Below are 20,333 nucleotides of genomic sequence, written 5' to 3'. Positions count from 1 at the left end.
AGATGCCAGCCCATGTGCCCCCAGCTGTTCACAGGTGTGCCAGCCTCCAGCTGTTCACAGGTGTGCCAGCCCCCAGCTGTTCACAGATGCCAGCCCCCAGCTGTTCACAGATGCCAGCCCATGTGCCCCCAGCTGTTCACAGACGCCAGCCCATGTGCCCCCAGCTGTTCACAGATGTGCCAGCCTCCAGCTGTTCACAGACGCCAGCCCACGTGCCCCCAGCTGTTCACAGACGCCAGCCCATGTGCCCCCAGCTGTTCACAGACGCCAGCCCACGTGCCCCCAGCTGTTCAGACGCGCCACGTCACGTGCCCGTGGTTAGACGGGAGGGGGGGCGGAGAGGGAGGGTTGATGATTGGCAGCCCAGCCGCTGCGTGAGGAGGGCGGTGCTCTTCGAGAGCGACCAATCAGCGTCCCGCTGGGCCGAGCCCTGCTCGCCGACTGGCTGGAGGGGGCGGGGGAGGCGAGCGCCCAGCGACCCCGCCCCTTCGGCCGCCCCGGCCAATGGGCGCGCGGGGGCGTGGCGGGCGCCGGCTCCTCCCCGCCAATGGGCGCGGCGCGGCGCGGGCGGGGGAGCAGCGGCCTCTCGGGCCGGGCCGGGCGGCGCGATGGCCCAGAGCCGGGGCGCCAGCGGGGACCCGGCCGGGCGGGGCAGCGGGGAGCGCCGCGTCGACAAGTTCGGCTTCCTGGAGGGCGGCCAGAGCGCGGCGGGGCCGTGAGTGTCGGGACCCCCCCTCGGACCCCCCCTACTCCCCCCCCCCGGGAACCCCCCCCGGGGCCCCCCCTCGGAGCCCCCCCGGGAACCCCCCTCCCCAGAGCGCGGCGGGGCCGTGAGTGTCGGGACCCCCCCTCGGACCCCCCCGGACCCCCCCGGGGCCCCCCCTCGGAGCCCCCCGGGAACCCCCCTCCCCAGAGCGCGGCGGGGCCGTGAGTGTCGGGACCCCCCCCCGGACCCCCCCGGACCCCCCCGGGGCCCCCCCTCGGAGCCCCCCCGGGAACCCCCCTCCCCAGAGCGCGGCGGGGCCGTGAGTGTCGGGACCCCCCTCGGACCCCCCCCGGGAACCCCCCTCGGACCCCCCCGGGAACCCCCCCCGGGAACCCCCCTCGGACCCCCCGGGAACCCCCCTCCCCAGAGCGCGGCGGGGCCGTGAGTGTCGGGACCCCCCCTCGGACCCCCCCGCCGGGAACTCCCCCCTCGGACCCCCCCGCCGGGAACTCCCCCCTCGGACCCCCCCGGGAACCCCCCTGGGCCCCCCCTCGGACCCCCCCGGGAACCCCCCCGCCGGGAACTCCCCTTGGACCCCCCCTTGTACCCCCCCGGGAACCCCCTCGGGAACCCCCCTGCCCAGAGCGCGGTGGGGCCCTGAGTGCCGGGACTCCCCCCCTCGGACCCCCCCGGAACCCCCCCTCCCCAGAGTGCGGAGGGGCCTTGAGTGCTGGGACCCCCCCGGGGAACCCCCCTCGAATCCCCCTGATCCTCCCTGGGACCCCCCCTCCCCAGAGCACGGCGGGGCCGTGAGTGCCAGGACCCCCCCCAGGACCCTCCCTCGCTCATGGACCCCCCTCGGGAACCCCCCCAGAGCGCGGCGGGGCCATGAGTGCCGGGAACCCCCCCTCGATATCCCCTTGGGAACACCCCCTCGGACCCTCCTATCCCCCCTGGGACACCCCTCCCCAGAGCGCGGCGAGGCTGTGAGTGTTGGGACCCCCCCCGGGATTCCCCCCAGGACACCCCTTCCCCTGAGCACGGCGGGGCTGCGAGTGCTGCGACCCCCCCAGTTACTCCCCCATTAGCCCCCCAGAATCCTCCAGTTATCCCCCCGGGAACTCTAGCCGGGAACTCTAGCGAGCTGAGAGTCCCGGGACACCCCGCCCCCACACAGACCCGTCCCTCTTCCCCAGCCCCACTTCCTCCAGTCCTGGGGATCCCCTTCCCCAGCGTACCCAGGCGTGCCAGGAAGGCAGTGGGGCGGGAGGGTGATGTTGCTCCCCCAAACGGAACCGGGGAGGGGGCTGGAGTTGTGCTTTGTGGGGTAGAGGAATCCCCTCTTCCCCCAACCTCTCTTCCCCCCTTCCCCCCCCGGGGCTGTACCTCTGGAAAACTCTCCCCCAGCCCCCCCCCATGCTGCCCCCTGGGGCGATCCCTCTGCCCCTGTGCCCCCTTGACACTTAGCTCCTGTTTGGGGGGACCCTGCCTCGTCCCTTCCAGCGATAACGGGGGACGCTTGTCTTTGGAGCGTGGGATGCTGGGGGGGACGGGCCCTCCCCGCCTGTGGGTTTGGGGCGCTGGGGTTCCCGCTGTCCCAGGCTCACGAGGCTGGTGGTGTAACTGGGGTGTAATGATGGAGGTGTAACTGGGGGGGGGGTCTTAAAAAGGGGGTGATCTGGGGGGCACATCGTGGAAGAGAGGGAGGGTCTGATGCCCGCAAGGCCCTTCTCCGGGCGGCAAAAGCCGATCCCGGTGCCTGGGAAGAGCGAAGCTGCAGGAGATAAATCAGCCGGGGAATAAACAATCCTTTCTGGTATTTGGGGGGAGCGGGGGGGGGGGGGCGGACCCCACCCTCCTGTTTCCTTGCCAGCGGCGTGGCGTTGGGAGTGCTCGTGCGCGCCGGCAGATCTGCGTTGTCTCAAATCTCTGGGCAAACCGGCTCCCTTTCCTGCTTGGCTTCCTGGCCCGGTGGGGCGCCTCCCCCCAACGGTGTGTGTGGGGGGGCCACCAGCCCTTCGGCACAGCTGCAATCCGGTCGCCCCTCCCCCCCGGCCTGCTGATCTTGGCAGCCCCGGCGTAGGAACTGGGGGAAGGAAAACAGGGAAGAGCCCTGGGTTGGGAACCTGGCGCCCGTTCACCGCCCGGCGTGCGTCTGCGTGGCTTTTCCAGAGCCGGCTGTGAGCCCCGATCGGAGGGAGCGCGTGGCCCCTCTGTGGTGCGGCTGCCGGTGCTTGGCTCGTGCCCAAGGGAAGCCCCGGTTGGTTGGTTGTGCATATTTAAGAGAACTTGCCTAATACCGAGCAGCCACGAAACCTGCTGCAGCGACCCCTCCGTGCCGTGTCCTTAGAAGTGGTCTGGAGTTGGTTTACGGGGTCTGGAGTTGGCTCGTGCTTGGTCCTTCAGGGCAGATCCTTGCGCCAAATCCCGGAGCAGGTACTCCCGCAGGGATAATTGGGCTGTGAGAGTCGGTTCCTACCCCCTAGGAGCACGTTTTTATTTTCGAAAGAGGATCTGCGCAGTCCGTGGGAATTGGCGTCTCTTCTTCAGATCGCGTGTTCGAAAGCGGGTCTTTCGAAAGAGAAAGTCTACACACGGGGGGGGAGGGGGGGTTCAGAAAAAACACCCCTTTTCCGAAAAAACCGCATAAACCTTTTTTCAGGAAGAGTGGTTTTTCGAAAAAAAAAGGTGGTTTTTCCCCAAAAAAACCCGCATCCCGACTGCTTTCGCTTTCGAAAAAGCAATCGGAAGAGGCTATGCAAGTTCCTGCGGCGTTTGCACGTCCTCTTTCGAAAATAAAACGTTGTCTGGACCAGTGTTTCTCAGGGGGACTTGAGAGAAGTCTGGGGGGGTACATCCCTACAACTGAAATTTGGCGAAAACTGAATTTTTGTTTTCAGTTTGGCAGCGCGTTATCCTTTTTTTACTTTTTACACCCCAAAATTTCATCGCCTGCATTTAATCAAATGTGTGGCAACAGTAGGAAAAAAAAACGGTCTGAAAACGAGGTACTGGGGATACTTATACATTTTTTTTTAAAAGGGGTACTTTATAAAAAAAAAAAAAAAGTCGAGACACACGGATCTAGATGTACCCTCCAAGTGTGTATCTCTCCTACTTTCATCGATGTCCGTGTTTGCGTGGCATGGGGCCCACCCTTACTGAGTGGGTCTGGGTTAATAGGGCCGTTACATTTCGATGAATTGCCTGTTCGATTAGTCCGTAGGTTCCCAAACCGGGGGGGCAGGCGTGAAGAAATTCTGGGGGAGGGGTGCAAGGTGACCAAGCCTCCCCCCGTCAATCCCCCCCCCCAAGAAAAAGCCTGGTAAAAAAAATTCAGGGGAGGATGGAGCATCTGGGGCACTCTACAAAGACCTTAAAAGGGCAACGCCAGCTCTGCTCTTAAAAGGGCAACTTTTTTTTTTTTTTTTGCTCAACAAGTTATGCTGTTATTTTTTTTCGTCCCCGGCCAGTTCCTTTTTATTTCCTCCACACGTTTTGCTGCTATTTTTTTGGGCAGAGGTGGTGGGGTGGGGAGGAGGGTTTCTCAAACCTCAAAACGGGGGCATGGATCCCGAAAAGTTTGGGAACCACTAGACCATGTGGCAGGAGCTACGTGGTACCCGGCTGTTCCCTGGGAAGGGACGGTGTCTCCTTTCTGCCGTAGCTGAAATAGCTACAAATACGTTGCCCTTTTTGAGCATTTTTCGCCTCCTCTGCAAACCTGCCTGGCGTCTCGACGCTCCTGTAGGACCGGGAGAATCGCGGGCGTCACGTGGGCTGTGGTTTTGGCCACGGATTTGTCGTACAATCCAATGCCCCGGGGCCGGGGCTGACCTTTTGGTAAAGATGTCACGGAGCCGGCCTGGGCTATTTTTAAAAATCGGCAGCTGCGTCCGGTCTCGAAGCGCTGAGCGCGCTCTCTGCCGAGGACGAAGCCCTCCGGATCTCGCGCCCGGCATTGCGCCCGGAGCTCGCGCCGCGCACGCCGGTGTGCGAGCTGGTGAACGTTGACGGTCCACGCTTCACCGCCTGGCTTCCCACACCCTATGTGGCGCCGTGCGGGTTAGGACAAACAGAGGCCAGGGACCCCATTGCTAATCGCCTGTGAGGGACCCTACCCTCCATGAATGTATCCAGCTCTCTTTTAAACTCTGTGATAGTCCTACCCTCCGCGGCCTCCTGCGGCGAGGAGTTCCACAGGTTAACGGTACTCTGTGTGAAGAAAAACATCCTTTTATGAGGTTTTAAACCTGCGGCCCGTTAATTTCATTTGGCGTCCTCTCGTTCTTATCGTACGGGAACAAGTCGATCCCGTTTTTTATTCACCCTCGCCACGTCACTCATGTTTTTATACCCCCCCCCCCCCCAGTCTCCTTTTTCCTAAGCTGAAAAGTCCCCGTCTTTTTAATCTCTCTTCCTAGGGGGACCCGTTCCAAACCCCGAATCATTTTCGTTGCCCTTTTCCAAGGCCAGGAGATCTTTTTGGTGGTGAGGAGACCACATCTGTACGCCGCGTTCCAGATGTGGGCGTCCCCTGGATTTATATAGGGGCGATCAGATATTCTCCGTCTTCTCTCTCCCTGGCCTGGCGGGGTGGAGCCGGCTCGGGGTTCTTAATGCCGGTGTGTCCGCCGGACCGAGAAGAGGCGTGAGATCTGTACGTCCTTCCCTGCGTGCGTCCCTGGCCGTCTGTTTCTTCCGGCGGCCCGGCTGGCGTTCCACGTGCGAGGCCGGGGTGCTGCACGCCCCCGCGGTTCGTCGGAGTGATCCGGACGGGCTGTGCGGCCTAGCGGAGAGATCCTGCCAGCTAGCTCCCCGCCCTGCCTGACCCGATTGGCCCCGGCCTCGGTGGAATGCGCCCGACCTGCTCCGTGTCGGTGGGAATCCGGTTTGGCAACTTGCTCCCGGCCGGCCTGGTTTCTGCGGCGACACCCAGGGGAGAGGGAGGCCGCTGGTGGCCCGTTGGCTTGGCACGGCAGCCGGGCAGTGCTGCCTAGTGGGCGGAGGCGTCTACGGGCACCATCGTTTATAACACCCCCCGGCTTCGGGCCATCTGTGTGCACGGCGCTGTACGCGGCTACCTCCCGGCTACCTCGGACTCTGCTGTGACGTGGTTGTGGGGTGCCTGGCTCGCGCTGATAGCTGGATCTTAGGGACCCAGTTCGGGGCTGACCTCGGAGGCAGCGGCGGGTTCGTTTCTGGGGCCAGGAGGAGGGCGGGGAGCGAATCGTGGGGTCTGTGGTTTTTGGCGGGGGTGGTGTTTGGGAATCCTCCCTTCCCTTCGACCCCCTGGCTCGGTAGACTTTCAGGGAATCGGTACCTCCCCTTGGCTGCTGTTCCGGCCGTGTGGGGTGTCCCCCCCCCCCCATCTCCTCCAGGAAGTTGCTGCTTCCTCCAACGTGCCACAGGAGCGGCGAAATAGGACGGATTCGTAAGCAGCCCCTCCCCCCCGCGTGCCCATCCCCACGGAGTCAGGGCTTTGGCTCACCCGTCGGGGGCCTGGCTCACCCGTCTTCCCCCCTGGGGGAGATTTGAATGCCCGGCCAGCTTCTTGGGTTGTCAGGGGGCCGTGGACGGGGTGCAGGCGTGACAAGGCGCCCCCGTGAAAAAGCAATCTCCCATCCATCAGCAGGGCGCTCTGCGTCGTAGGCTGTTCCGCATCTAGCTCAGTTGGGCTGGCGTCCGGGTTGGGCTGATCGACTGCCTTCGCACGAGGGCCAGCGTCTGGGTTGGGCTGGCCGGCCGCCTTCGCACGAGGGCTGGTGTCTCGGTTGTCCTGATTGGCCGGCCTCCTTTGTACGGGGGCTGGTGTCTGGGTTGTGTTCACTGGCCGGTCTCCTTTGCACGGGGGCTGGCGTGGGCGTTGTGCTGGCTGGTCTCCTTTGCACGAGGGCTGTCATCTGGGTTCTGCTGGCTGGCCTCCTTCACACGACGGCTGGCGTGGGCGTTGTGCTGGCCGGCTTCCTTTGCACGAGGGCTGGCATCTGGGTTGGGCTGGCTGGCCGACCTCCTTCGCACGGGGCCAGCATCGGCGTTGTGCTGGCTGGCCTCCTTCGCACGAGGGCTGGCGTCTGGATTGTGCTGGCTGGCCGGCCGCCTTCGCACGGGGGCTGGCGTCTGGATTGTGCTGGCTGGCCGGCCGCCTTCGCACGGGGGCTGGCGTCTGGATTGTGCTGGCTGGCCGGCCGCCTTCGCACGGGGGCTGGCGTCTGGATTGTGCTGGCTGGCCGGCCGCCTTCGCACGGGGGCTGGCGTCTGGATTGTGCTGGCTGGCCGGCCGCCTTCGCACGGGGGCTGGCGTCTGGATTGTGCTGGCTAGCCGGCCGCCTTCGCACGGGGGCTGGCGTCTGGATTGTGCTGGCTGGCCGGCCGCCTTCGCACGGGGGCTGGCGTCTGGATTGTGCTGGCTGGCCGGCCGCCTTCGCACGAGGGCTGGCGTCTGGATTGTGCTGGCTGGCCGGCCGCCTTCGCACGAGGGCTGGCGTCTGGATTGTGCTGGCTGGCCGGCCGCCTTCGCACGGGGGCTGGCGTCTGGATTGTGCTGGCTGGCCGGCCGCCTTCGCACGGGGGCTGGCGTGGGCGTTGTGCTGGCGGGCGAGGAGAGGGGAGGACAGGAAACCCGCTGCCAGGTTTATCCTGCCCCGAGCACGGCCCTGAACCCCGCCCCGGGTCGTAGCTCCGACGTCCAGCCGCATACGCCCCGGAAGAGGGTTGGGGACGGGGGTGGGGGGGTTCCGGGTCTTGCCGAGGAGTCGGGGAGCCCGGCTCGGTGACACCGTCTCTCCCCAGGCTGGAGGAGGTGCCGCTGGAGGTGCTGAGACAACGGGAGTCGAAATGGCTGGATATGCTGAACAACTGGGACAAGTGGATGGCCAAGAGGCACAAGAAGGTGAGTGCCCCCCCCCGACGTTCTTTTCCCAGCATTCCCTGTAAGCTGGGCACTTGGGCGGGCGTCCAGGAGAGGGGCGCCCCAGAGCGCCCACAGCCGGACGCAGGTGTGTCTCCGGGTGGTGCACATCTGCTGGGGCCTCGGTGCGCACGACAAAATTTATTCCGCACCTTTCTCCCTCCGCCTTCCTATTCCCCCCTACCCCCCCGCCGTTAGGTTAACCGATCTGATCCAGTTCACGGTTGCACTCCTGTGGGGCCAGCTGCCTGCCTCTGGGTTCGCCTCGTCGGTTTCACGGCCGCCCCCGGGCGGGAGCGTTCGCCGTGCGCGGGGACGTTTTCGTGGCCCCCTCGAACGCGCCACCCGGTGGGCATCCTGGGCGCTCGGCGCGTCTGGCTGGGCCCTCGCGAGGGCATCGAGTCCAGTCCCCGCCCTCCTGGCGCGACCCATCGCCGTCTAGATCGGTGGTTCTCACACTGCGTTCCGTGGCACGCCGACAGAGTTCAAAATGGCCGCCCTTAAAGGGGCGGGCGACTTTTTTTTTTTTGGCTCAGTAACTTCCCCTGACCCTTTTTTCCCCCCCTCCATAATCTCCCCCGCAACTTTTTCCCCCGCCACTATTTTTTTAGCTCAATAACTTCCCCCCCGGCCCTTTCTCCCCTCGATAACTTCCCCCAACTTTTTCCCCCGCCCCCCGTTTTTGCTCAATACCTTCCCCCAACCCTTCCCCCCTCAATAACTCCCCCCAACTTTTTCCCCTGCCCCCTTTTTTTGCTCAATAACTTTCCCCCGACCCTTCCCCCCAATAACTTCCCCCAACTTTTTCCCCACCCCCCGTTTTTGCTCAATAACTTCCCCCGACCCTTCCCCCCTCAATAACTCCCCCCAACTTTTTCCCCCGCCCCCTTTTTTTGCTCAATAACTTCCCCCGACCCTTCCCCCCTCAATAACTCCCCCCAATTTTTTCCCCTGCCCCCTTTTTTTGCTCAATAACTTCCCCCGACCCTTCCCCCCCAATAACTTCCCCCAACTTTTTCCCCCGCCCTCCCGTTTTTGCTCAATAACTTCCCCGCCCCTTCCCCTCCCGCCCCCCCCCTTTTTTTGCTCAACAAAAAATCCTTGATGTTCCTCATTTAAAAAAAAAATTATTTGGTGTTCCTCGGTCTAAAAAAGTTGAAGAAACATTGCTCTAGACCCGTGTTTCTCAACTTTTTTTTTTATAAAGTACCCCTTTTCCCCCCCCCAAAATATAAGTACCCCCAGTCCCTACGGTTTTCAAACACACGTTTTTTTTTTTTTTTTTTTTTCCCACCGTTGCACCACGTGTCTTTGAACAGCTTCATCGTAGCCAGGCGGGCGATGAAACGTTTGCGTGTGAAAAGCCCCAAACTAATCACGCGCCGTCACAACACAAATCCAGTTGCCACCAAGTGTCGGTTGTGTTGACGGCCGTCCCCCGACTTCGCTCGAGTCCTCCTAAGGGAACTCGGACCCCTGGTTGAGAAACACTGATCTAGATCGTCCGGTGTCTCTCCAACCTGTTCTTCGATATCTCCGGCGATGGAAACGCCACAATTTCCCTGGGCGATTTATTCCGGCGTTTCAGCATCTGGACAGTTGGGAAGTTTTTCCGATTGTCCAACGTCACCCTCCCTTACGGCAATTTACGCCCGTTGCTTCTTGGTCTATCCTCAGAGGCCGAGAGGAACAATTTTTCTCCCTCCTCCTTACGCCGCCCTTTTAGATCCCAGCAAACCGCTCTCCTGTCCCTCGGTCGTCTCCTTTCCCAACGAAACCAGCCCGATTTTTTCGCTCTTCCCGGAGAGGTGCTGTTTTTCTAGACCGTTCGCGATTATTGTAGCTCTCCGATTTCTCCGCCTCTTTCCGGAGACTCCCGATGCCCCGAAACCGTCCTCACGCCCAGCTTGCCGGGAGGGGAAAGGCCCCGTTTTGGTGCCGGGTCGCGTTCGGCTCGGACGCTGTGGGCTCAAACCGGTGGTGTTGGACGTAAGCTTTGTGTGTGATCCGGGAAGCTCCGTTCCCCGGATCCTGGCGTGGACCTGGAGAGGGGCTGGTCCGTGCCGCGAGTATCCTCCGGCCGGGCCCTGGCACTCGTCGGGGACACCGGCCCGGCACGAGACACCACAACTCTGCCCCGTAGCCGGAGTCCTGGCGGGTCGTGGGCGCTGCAGCCGCCTGGGCGCTGGGTTTCCGGCACCGCATCTGCCCCGCAAGCGGCGGTCGGGTGCGCTCCTCGGAGCCGGCCCGGTTGCAGCTGCTTCTGGGGAGGATCAGGCCCGACGACCCTCGCGTTGAGCCTCAGTTTCCCTCTTCGTACCGACGTTCCCACTAAGTCACCTGCTTGGGGGGAGAGGGTTCGGCTTGATCCCGACGGGGGCCTGGATTTGTGGCCCTGACTTCACCCCCCCTGCCCCCCAGTTCCAGTGGGGCCAGGCTGCCAAGTTTTTCACCCTTCCCCTACTGCCCCGAAATCCCCCCTCCGGGCCGGGCAGTTGTGTGGCACGTCCTGTTAAGGAAACCTCGGATTTTCCAGTCTGACCAGCCACCGATTCCTGGCCGGAGACGCATCCTCCGTGGCTTAAAAAATTCCCAGGCCGGAGAATCTGCCACGTCCCGTGGCAGATGATGGGGGGGGGGGGTATTCTCGCTGATAAAAACTTGTTCTCCTCCCCCCCCGCCGCCGGATTGTGTCTGTTTCCAGCTGTCGGGCAGGCGGCCAGCTGCTCCCGATTCGGACTTCGGTCCCAGCTGAACAGGTGTATCCCCGGCCTGCGGCAAGCTGTGGACTTTTGACACATTTGCCGGCGTCTTTCCTCCTCCCCCCACCGCTTGGGGCGCCGGGGGCGGTGGGGGGGGGGGGCAGCGGGTGCGATGCGACGCCGCAGGCACGGGAAGATGTCGCTGCATCCGCCCGGCTCAGCAGAAGCCCTTTGAGAGGCTCCCGGGCCCCGTTAATCTGCGGAACTCCCTGCTGCAGGACGTGGGCCCGAAACGTAGGGGATTCAGGCCGGGATTAGCCACTTCTAGCGAGTCCCTATCCGTGCCAGCTCCTAGCCAGCGGGGCGCTGGGAAGAAACGTCCCAGTTACCCCAGAACTGCTGGCTGATGGGGTTTATTTATTTATTTATTTTTATTATTTTTTATTTTTATTTTTATTTTTTGCACCTGAAATCGCTGGCGCTGGCTGCTATCCAGACCGGATATTGGCGGGGGAAGGTGTCTCCGATCTGCTGTGCTCTGCCAATTCCTGGGCCCCAAAGCCGGGCCCGCCAGCTGTCTGGGAAGTCCGGCCCAGCGGTGGGAAGGGCTGTTGATCCAAGCCACGGCCCTGTCGTTTTTTGTGCGTGTCCTGGCCGTGTCCTGCCAGCTGGGGAAGGCGGGTCCCGGGCTCCCCGGGAATTCCCGGCCTGCTCTGAATTGCTGTTAGCAGCTGGGGGGGGGGGGGGGGACGGTCTGCGATCGGGGGGAGGAGAGAGTTTCCAAGACCACCCCCGCACGGTGTGTGCGGGTTTTCCCCTGTTCCGGGGCACGGTCCCACGCGCTGTGGTGCACCGATAAAATTGATTCCGCACGCGGGCGGGAAAAATGAGCCTGGGGCTGGAAACGCTTCGGGGGGGGGGGCCCGGTTTCTGCCCCGGGGACGCGGCTGACGCGCTGGGTCTCCCTTTACCCCGGCAGATCCGGCTGCGGTGCCAGAAGGGCATCCCGCCCTCCCTGCGGGGCCGGGGCTGGCAGTACCTGTCGGGCGGCAAGGTCAAGCTGGAGCAGAACCTCGGCAGGTTTGACGTAAGCCGCTCGCTGCGTGGGCCCGGCCTCGGGGACCCGCCGGGGGGGGCTCCCGGGGCCCCTGCCTTTCCCCTCCCCCTCCTTGGCCGGCCTTTTTTACCCCCCCCCCCCCCGAGCACTGAGTTCCCCCCGGCCTGCCCTGACCTCCCCCCCAGGACACTGACTTCCGCCCCGAGAGTTGAGTTTGCCCCCACTGGCCTGCCCTGATCTGACCCCCCAGGGATGCTAAGTTCCCCCCCCCCTGAGTGCTGAGTTCCCCCCCACTGGTCTGCCCTGACCTTCCCCCTCCAGAGACATTGACGTCCCCCCCCAAGGGCTGAGTTTCCCCCCACTGGCCTGCCCTGATCTGACCCCCCAGGGACACTGACCTCCCCCCCCCCCGAGTGCTGAGTCCCCCCCGGCTGGCCTGCCCTCAGCTTACACCCCCCCCATGGGCGCTGAGCCCCCCCCCCCCCGGCTAGCTCGGCTTCCTCCTGTGCTCTCTGCCCCCCAGGAGCTGGACCTCTCCCCGGGGGACCCCAAGTGGCTGGACGTGATCGAGCGGGATCTCCACCGTCAGTTCCCCTTCCACGAGATGTTCGTGGCACGGGGCGGCCATGGGTGAGCGCCCCCCCCCAGGACGGGCCGCCGGGGCTCGGGGCCAGCAGGGTGGGCAAGGTCGGGGAGCCGGGGGGGCGTCGGCTGCGGTTTCCGTCTCACGCACCAGGCTCAGGCTCCGGCGCGCCAGGACAGGTTCCCCCTCGCCCGGCGCCTGAGTCAGCGTCTCCCGCCCGCGCCGGGGGGGGCGGCGCCCCGAGAGCAGGCCTGACTCACCGCGCGGACGCTGCCGGTCGGGGGGGCCGCCGGGCGAGGGCGCACCCAGCGAGAGCGGGGCCCGAGGGCCCGGGAGACGGGGCTGAGCTCAGAGTCTGGGTGTGTGTGTGTGTGTGTGTGTGTGTGTGTGTGTGTGTGTGTGTGACGTCTCTTGAGCTCAGAGTCTGGGGGGGGGGGGGTGTGTGTGTGTGTGTGTGACGTCTCTTGAGCTCAGTCTGGGTGTGTGTGTGTGTGTGTGTGACGTCTCTTGAGCTCAGAGTCTGGGTGTGTGTGGGTGTGACATCTCGGTGTGTGTGTGTGTGTGAGACATCTCGGGGGGGGGGGTGTGTGTGTGAGACATCTCGGGGGGGGGGTGTGTGACATCTCGGGGTGTGTGTGTGTGTGTGAGAGACATCTCGGGGGGTGTGTGTGTGTGACATCTCGGGGGGTGTGTGTGTGTGACATCTCGGGGGGGGGTGACATCTCGGGGGGGGTGTGACATCTCGGGGGTGTGTGTGTGTGTGACATCTCGGGGTGTGTGTGTGTGTGACATCTCGGGGGGTGTGTGTGTGTGACATCTCGGGGGGGGGGGTGTGACATCTCGGGGTGTGTGTGTGTGTGTGAGACATCTCGGGGGTGTGTGTGTGTGATGTCTCTGAGCTCAGAGTCTGGGGTGTGTGTGTGTGTGACGTCTCGGGGTGTGTGTGTGTGTGACGTCTCTTGAGCTCTGAGTCTCGAGGTGTGTGTGTGTGTGTGTGTGTGTGTGTGACTTGAGCTCAGATTCTTGTGTGTGTGTGTGTAACGTCTCTGAGCTCAGAGTCTGCGGGGTGTGTGTGTGTGTGTGTGTGACATCTTCGGTGTGTGTGTGTGACGTCTCTTGAGCTCAGAGTCTCGGTGTGTGTGTGTGTGACGTCTCTGAGCTCAGAGTCTTGGGGGGGTATCACATCTCTGAGCTCAGTCTGGCGGTGTGTGTGTGTGACGTTTCTTGAGCTCAGAGTCTTGGGTGTTGTGTGTGTGTGTGTGTGTGTGTGTGTGTGTGTGTGTGTGTGTGTGTGTGTGTGCGTGTGTGTGTGTGAGACGTCTCTTGAGCTCAGATTCTTGTGTGTGTCTGTGAGACATCTCTTGAGCTCAGAGTCTCGAGGGGGGTGTGACGTCTCGGGGGGGGTGTGTGTGTGTGTGTATGTGTGACGTCTCGGGGGTGTGTGTGACGTCTCTGAGCTCAGAGTCTCGGTGTGGGTGTGGGTGTGTGCGTGTGCGTGACGTCTCTGCCCTCAGTCTCGGGGGGGGTGTGTGTGACGTCTCTGAGCTCAGAGTCTCGGTGTGGGTGTGTGTGTGCGTGTCGTGTCTGCGCTCAGTCTCGGTGTGGGTGTGTGTGTGCGTGTCGTGTCTGCGCTCAGTCTCGGGGGGTGTGTGTGTGTGTGTGTGTGTGTGCGTGACGTGTCTGCGCTCAGTCTCGGGTGTGCGTGTGTGAGACACGCATTAAGAAACATGTAGAGAACTTGAAGGTCCAGAGACGCACCACAAAAATGCACAGCGTAGAAGACACAACCTCTTAGGGAAGGCTGAAGGAATCGGGTTTGTTTAGTTTGGAAAGGAGACGACTGAGGGGGGACTCGAGAGCCGTTTTCAGGTATCGAAAAGGGTGTTAAAAGAAGAAGGGAGAAAACTTGTTCTTCCTGGCCTCTGAGGACAGGACAAGCAGCAATGGGTTTAAACTGCAGCCAGGAAGGTTGAGGTTGGACATTAGGAAAAAGTTCCTACCTGTCCGGGTGGTGAAACTGGAATAAATTGCAGGGGGGGGGGGTTGTGGCGTCTCCATCAGCGGCGATATTTCAGAGCAGGCTGGACAGACGTCGCTCGGGGATGGTCTAGACGGGGCTTGGTCCTGCCGGGAGGGCAGGGGGCTAAGGAGCCGCCCGGCCCCCTCTCCCTGTCTCCGCAGGCAGCAGGACCTGTTCCGGGTGCTGAAGGCCTACACGCTGTACCGGCCGGAGGAGGGCTACTGCCAGGCCCAGGCGCCGGTGGCGGCCGTGCTGCTCATGCACATGCCGGCCGAGGTACGGCGCGCGCCTCCGACGGTGTCCCCAGCCGGGGCGTCCCCTGCCGCCAACCTTGTGGAGTCGCTGGCGGCTTGTATTGCTCCTCAGCAGAGCCTCCATCCCCCCGGGCCGTACTGGTACTATGGGGCAGACCCAGCGACTGCCCCTCGTGGCGGGGGGGGAGGGGATTGGCAGGGCTTTGAGGGGCGGAGGCCTCCCCACGGCGGGATCAGCTGCCTCGGGGATTCCTCGGCCAACTGCCGGAGCGGGAGCCGGTCGGCCCAAGATGCCCCGGGGCAGGCTGCAGAGGGGGCATGTGTGGGGTGGGCGTGGGGTGGGGGCCACCCCTTGGAGGCTCAGCCGAAAGGGAGGCCCCTAACGCCCGCTCCCCCTCCCAGCAAGCCTTCTGGTGCCTGGTGCAGATCTGCGAGAAGTACCTGCCGGGCTACTACAGCGAGAAACTGGTGAGTGAGTCGCATCGCCCCCCCCCCCCCCCCAGCCCCAACGCTCATCCCATCAGCCCCCCGAAAAGAGGGAGCCCGGGGGGGACCAGTCCAGCCATGAACGGCCATACTGCACCTCCCTGCAGCATGCCTCTCTCCCCTCCCACACACTTCCCCAAGGCGCGCCATGCCCGGCTCCTGCCACGGTGGCCGCCTGTTTCCCACAATGCCCTGGGAGCGGATCTCTGACTTTATATGGGCATGCCCCATCTCCATTAAAAAACACCAGTGTGTATTTACCCATGGAACTCCTCGCCGCAGGAAGTGGCAGAGGCGAGTCTTTGACGAGGGTTCCCATAGGATCTAGCTAGATGTGTGGGGGTGAGGCCCGTCGATGGCTTGCCCCATCTCCATTAAAAAACACCAGTGTGTAATTATCTGTGGAACTCCTCGCCACAGGAAGTGGCGGAGCTGAGGGCTTGACATGGGTTCCCAAAGGTGCTCGCTAGACTCATGGGGGTGAGGCCCATGAATTAGCCAGGGTGGGTAGGAATGGTGCTGTTTAATACCGCGGGGGAGGAAGAAACATGGGCAAGGCCGCGGTTCGGTGGCGGAGGGCTGCCCCCCTTGGGAGCTGCTGCCTCCGCCGCGGCTGCCCCCTTGCTCAGGCCTTCTCCCTGCAGGAGGCGATCCAGCTGGACGGGGAAATCCTCTTCTCGCTGCTGCGCCGGGTGGCGCCGGCGGCTCACAAGCACCTGAGCAAGCACAAAATCGACCCCATCCTCTACATGACGGAGTGGTTCATGTGCGCCTTCTCCCGCACCCTGCCCTGGAGCTCCGTGCTGCGCGTCTGGGACATGTTCTTCTGCGAAGGTTCGGCCTGGCGTGGTGCACATTCCCCCCCCCCCGCCTCGGTGCGCGCGATAAAATTATTCCGCACGTGGCTGGAAAAAATTCCACGTGGGTGGGAAAGCGCAGCAGACGTGTTCACCCCAGCTGCTGTTTGGTCTTGTGCCGGGGAGGGCCGGATTTCAGGCCCCAGCTCGTCCCATCTCCATTAAAATAGACCATTGTGTATTTCCCTGTGGAACTCCTCGCCGCAGGAAGTGGCGGAGGTGAGTCTTTGACCAGAATATCCAGATAGCTGAGCCCAGGTCTTGCTTTGAGACAACCTCCCACCCCGCACGGTGGCTCCTCTTCCGTGTCCCAGCATGCCGTGGGTGTGGGGTGGAGAATCCCTGCTTGCCATGACAAATGTGGCCGGGGCGGGGCCGTGTGGTGGGAAACCTCCCAGCTGCTGCGGGGCGGGGTGGCTCTAACCCGCTGGCGGCGCTGCTCTTCCAGGGGTGAAGATCCTCTTCCGGGTCGGGCTGGTGCTGCTGAAACACACGCTGGGCTCCTCCGAGAAGCTGAAGTCCTGCCAGGGGCAGTATGAGACCATGGAGCGGCTGCGCGCGCTGAGCCCCAAGATCATGCAAGAGGCCTTCCTGGTGCAGGAGGTGAGGAGTCCATGTCCCCCCCCCCCCTCCCCCGGGGCAAGTCCGGGGTCTTGCCACCCTCCACCGGGGCAGGCGGGGGTCACAAGCAAGGCCACATGGCTGGCCAGTAAAAGTGTCTTCCCGGCCCGGCGTTCCCTTGAATTTTTCCGTGCGTGTGCGGAATAATTTTTTCGGTGCACCAAGGCGCATGGGGATGTGCACCACCAGTAGAAACACACACCGTGGGTGCAGTGCTCGTTGGCTTAGAGGGAACGCTGTCTTGTTCCCCCACCCCTTTGCGGTGCCCCACAGGCCCCTTAAGGCAGCCGTGGCCAACTTGCTCACACAACCTTCCCCCTCCCTCCCGGCTCGTATAACCATCCCCCGGCACCCGAAAACGGCCCTCTCCTCCCAGCTCCCTGTGCTCACCGGGAGCCTGATGTGGCCAAAAAAGCCCCTCTCTTTGTTTTCTTAAAGGGGTAATCCTTTTTGGGGTGGGGCTCAACTGTGAATGTGTTTTCTTAAAGGGGTAATCCTTTTTGGGGTGGGGCTCAACTGTGAATGTGTTTTCTTAAAGGGGTAATCCTTTTTGGGGTGGGGCTCAACTGTGAATGTGTTTTCTTAAAGGGGTAATCCTTTGGGGTGGGGCTCAACTGTGAATGTTTTCTTAAAGGGGTAATCCTCCCTTTTTTTTTTGGCTCAATTGTGAATGTTTTCTTAAAGGGATAATCCTCCTTTTTTTTTTTTTTTTTGGCTCAACAACTGTGAATGTGTTTTCTTAAAGGGGCAATCCTTTTTTGGCGGGGAGGCTCAACTGTGAATGTGTTTTCTTAAAGGGGCAATCCTTTTTTGGGGGGAGGCTCTCAACTGTGAATGTGTTTTCTTAAAGGGGTAATCTTTTTTTTTGGCTCAACAAATGTGATTGTTTTCTCTTAAAGGGGTAATCCTTTTTTTGGGGGGGGGGGGGGCCTCAGCAACTGTGTGTGTTTTCTTAAAGGGGTAATCCTTTTTATTTGCTCAACTGTGATTGTATTTTCTTAAAGGGGCAGTCCTTTTTATTTTATTTTATTTTTTTTTTGCTCCACAACCGTGATTGTTTTCTTAAAGGGGCAGTCCCTTTTTTCCCCTTTCCTTTGCCACTGATATCTTGACTCTTTGCCCCGAATGGGTTGGCCACCCCGGCTGCAAGGGATCCGGAGGAGAACCGGAGCCCAGAAGGGGGGGGTCCCACGTCCGTGGGATTCGGCCTGGATTGCCTGGACCAAGCAGGTGGCAGAAGGTGCCGGGGACGGTCATCCGCTCGGTTGGGTTTTCCACCGGGGCAGGGTCTGAGAGCGTGCGCTGTTTCTCCCCCCCCTCCTCCCCAGATCCTAGAGCTGCCGGTGACGGAGCGGCACATCGAGCGGGAGCACTTGCTCCAGCTGAAGAAGTGGAAGGAGACCCGCGGTGAGCTACAGAGCCGGCCTGCCCCGCGCCTGCACGGCGCCAAAGCCATCAGCGACGCGGAGCCCCCCTCCCGCAAGGCCCTGGAGCCTTCCCCCTCCATCATCCTGCCCCCCAGCCCGGCGCTCCCGCCCGAGGGCCGCGGGAAGAAGAAGCCGAGCGACCAAGGGAAAGGCAGGCCACCCAACGGCCCCGTCCCGGAGGCAAACGGCGCCCAGGCGGGGCCCTGGCCGCCGGCGCCCGAGGCCCCACTCCATCACCTGTCCCAGGAGAGCCTGAGTTCCTGCGAGAGCGAGGACACCTATTTGTGATGGCCCGGCCGGGCTTGGACTCAGTGTGGGCGGGGGGGGGGGCGTGTCCGGGGGGGCGGAGCCTATTTATTGATTGGCCGCAGCTGGGCAAGATGCTGATGGCTCGACATGGGACCGAATCGGCCTCCCCGGCCAGAGCGTTTCCCGCCGGATCTCGGAGAGGCCTGGCACATTCCAGACGGGCGCGGTTTCGGGGGGGAAGGGAGCAAATCCGTGGGTGCGGCAGCCGCCCCGGGGGGCTGCGGGCGGCCAAGGTGGAAGGGGGGGGTCCGTTTCCCCGTTGTATCCGTATCCCCTGCGAGGAAGCGGCCCCCCCGCTCCTCGGTCTCGGCCTCGGCCTGTCCACGTGCAGCGCCGGGCGCGGGGGCCTCGGAAGTCGAGGCAAGACGGTGCAATGGTTTTGTACAGAATCTCAATAAAGCCGATTATGCAAAGTGGGGGTGTGGCGGTGCCGTCGGGGGGGGGGGGGGGGCTGCAGCCCGGCCCCTGCTGAGCCGCATTAATTCTCCTGGCCTAGGCCCTGTCTTGGGTCCTTCCTGGGGCTAAGCAGCGGGCCTGGGTGGGCCTAGCCCCAGTGCTGGTAGGGCTCAGGGTACAACCCCTCCTACCCAGAGGGGACGGACGGACGGACACACACACACTACTCATACCCATACCCAGGAGAGAGAGAGACCCAAACTCTCACGCTCTACAAACCCATCGTACCGAGCAGAGAGACACACACACACACAAAACAAACCCATCGTAGAGAGAGAGAGACACACACACACACACACACACACACACACACACACACACACACACACAAAACAAACCCATCATACCCAGGAGAGAGAGAGAGACACACACACTCACTCAACAAACCCATCGTACCGAGCAGAGAGACACACACACACACACACACACACACACACAAAACAAACCCATCATACCCAGGAGAGAGAGAGAGACACACACACTCACTCAACAAACCCATCGTACCCAGGAGAGAGAGAGAGAGAGAGAGAGACACACACTCAACAAACCCATCGTACCCAGGAGAGAGACAGACACACACACACACTCAACAAACCCATCGTACCCAGGAGAGAGAGAGAGACACACACACACACACACACACCAGAAACCCTTCATACCCAGGAGACAGACAGACACACACCACAAACCCATCGTATCCAGGAGAGAGAGAGAGACACACACACACACACAACAAACCCATCATACCCAGGAGAGAGAGAGACATGCTACAAACCCTTCATACCCAGGAGAGAGAGAGACACACACACATACAACAAACCCTTCATACAAGAGAGAGAGACACACACACACACACATTCATTCATTCAACAAACCCATCGTACCCGGGGGGGGGGGGGCGAGTGAGAGACACACACACACAACAAACCCTTCATACCCAGCAGAGAGACAGACACACACACACACACACTACACACCCTTCATACCTGAGACAGACATACACGGTACAAACCCATCATACCCAGAAGAGAAACAAACACACGCACTACAAACCCTTCATACCTAGGAGAGAGAGAGAGAGACACTACAAACCCATCATACCCAGGAGAGAGAGACAGACACACACTACAAACCCTTTGTACCCAGGAGAGAGAGAGAGAGACACACACACACACAACAAACCCTTCATACCCAGGAGAGAAAGACACACACACACACAACCAAGCCATCGTACTTGAGAGCGAGCGAGACAGACAGACAAGCTACAAACCCTTCGTATCCAGGAGAGAGAGGGAGACAGACACACACACACACACACACACACACCCTCTACAAACCCATCGTACTCAGGAGAGAGAGAGACAGACACACACACACACACACACACACCCTCTACAAACCCATCGTACTCAGGAGAGAGAGAGACAGACACACACACACCCTCTACAAACCCATCGTACCCAGGAGAGAGAGAGACTCTACAAACCCATCGTACTCGGGAGAGACACACACACAGGCTGTGTCTAGACTGCACCCCTTTTCCGTAAAAGGGATGCAAATTAGACACATCGCAATTGCAAATGAAGCGGGGATTTAAATCTTCCCCGCTTCATTTGCATAAACATGGCTGCCGCTTTTTTTCCGGCTCGGGGCTTTGCCGGCAAAAAACGCCAGTCTAGACGGGGATCTTTCGGAAAATAAAGCCTTTTCCGAAAGATCTCTTATTCCTTTTAAAATCAGGAAGAAGGGATCTTTCGGCAAAGGCTTTATTTTCCGAAAGATCCCCTTGGGATCTTGGCTAATCGCCGTAGAGGGCGTAACCGTGAATGAAGGCATCAGTCTTGTTCGAATCCAACTACACTTTTGTCCTTCATAACATGCCCAACAAAGTTGCACTGAAAACGCCCGGTTTGATCCGCTCAGGGGCTTCGTGGAGTCAGTCCGG

At 61.6% G+C, this 20,333-nt stretch overlaps 1 protein-coding gene across 1 annotated transcript; it reads left to right on the top strand.

The window, feature by feature from the left end:
• The first annotated feature begins 556 nt into the window (after positions 1-556).
• Positions 557-18,348, top strand: TBC1D10A (TBC1 domain family member 10A). The gene is made up of 9 exons (XM_075916985.1): positions 557-715; positions 7,499-7,598; positions 11,298-11,405; positions 11,899-12,005; positions 14,140-14,254; positions 14,635-14,700; positions 15,363-15,552; positions 16,024-16,178; positions 17,525-18,348. The coding sequence occupies exons 1-9, from the start codon at positions 609-611 to the stop codon at positions 17,909-17,911; spliced, it is 1,335 nt and encodes a 444-aa protein (XP_075773100.1). The 5' UTR covers positions 557-608; the 3' UTR covers positions 17,912-18,348.
• Positions 18,349-20,333: the final 1,985 nt, after the last annotated feature.

The sequence above is a fragment of the Pelodiscus sinensis genome, unplaced genomic scaffold (assembly GCF_049634645.1).
Source record: "Pelodiscus sinensis isolate JC-2024 unplaced genomic scaffold, ASM4963464v1 ctg67, whole genome shotgun sequence".
NCBI lineage: Eukaryota > Metazoa > Chordata > Testudines > Trionychidae > Pelodiscus > Pelodiscus sinensis.
The sequence above is the reverse complement of the archived record's forward strand: the minus strand, read 5'-3'. Positions and strand labels throughout refer to the sequence as shown.

What these genes read in the sequence shown, in the direction of transcription:
- TBC1D10A (XM_075916985.1), top strand. Translation starts at nt 609, where the DNA reads ATGGCCCAGAGCCGGGGCGCCAGCGGGGACCCGGCCGGGCGGGGCAGC. An exon ending in AGAACCTCGGCAGGTTTGAC is followed by an intron (nt 11,406 to 11,898) that starts GTAAGCCGCTCG and finishes TCTGCCCCCCAG; the next exon opens with GAGCTGGACCTCTCCCCGGG. An exon ending in GGACATGTTCTTCTGCGAAG is followed by an intron (nt 15,553 to 16,023) that starts GTTCGGCCTGGC and finishes CTGCTCTTCCAG; the next exon opens with GGGTGAAGATCCTCTTCCGG.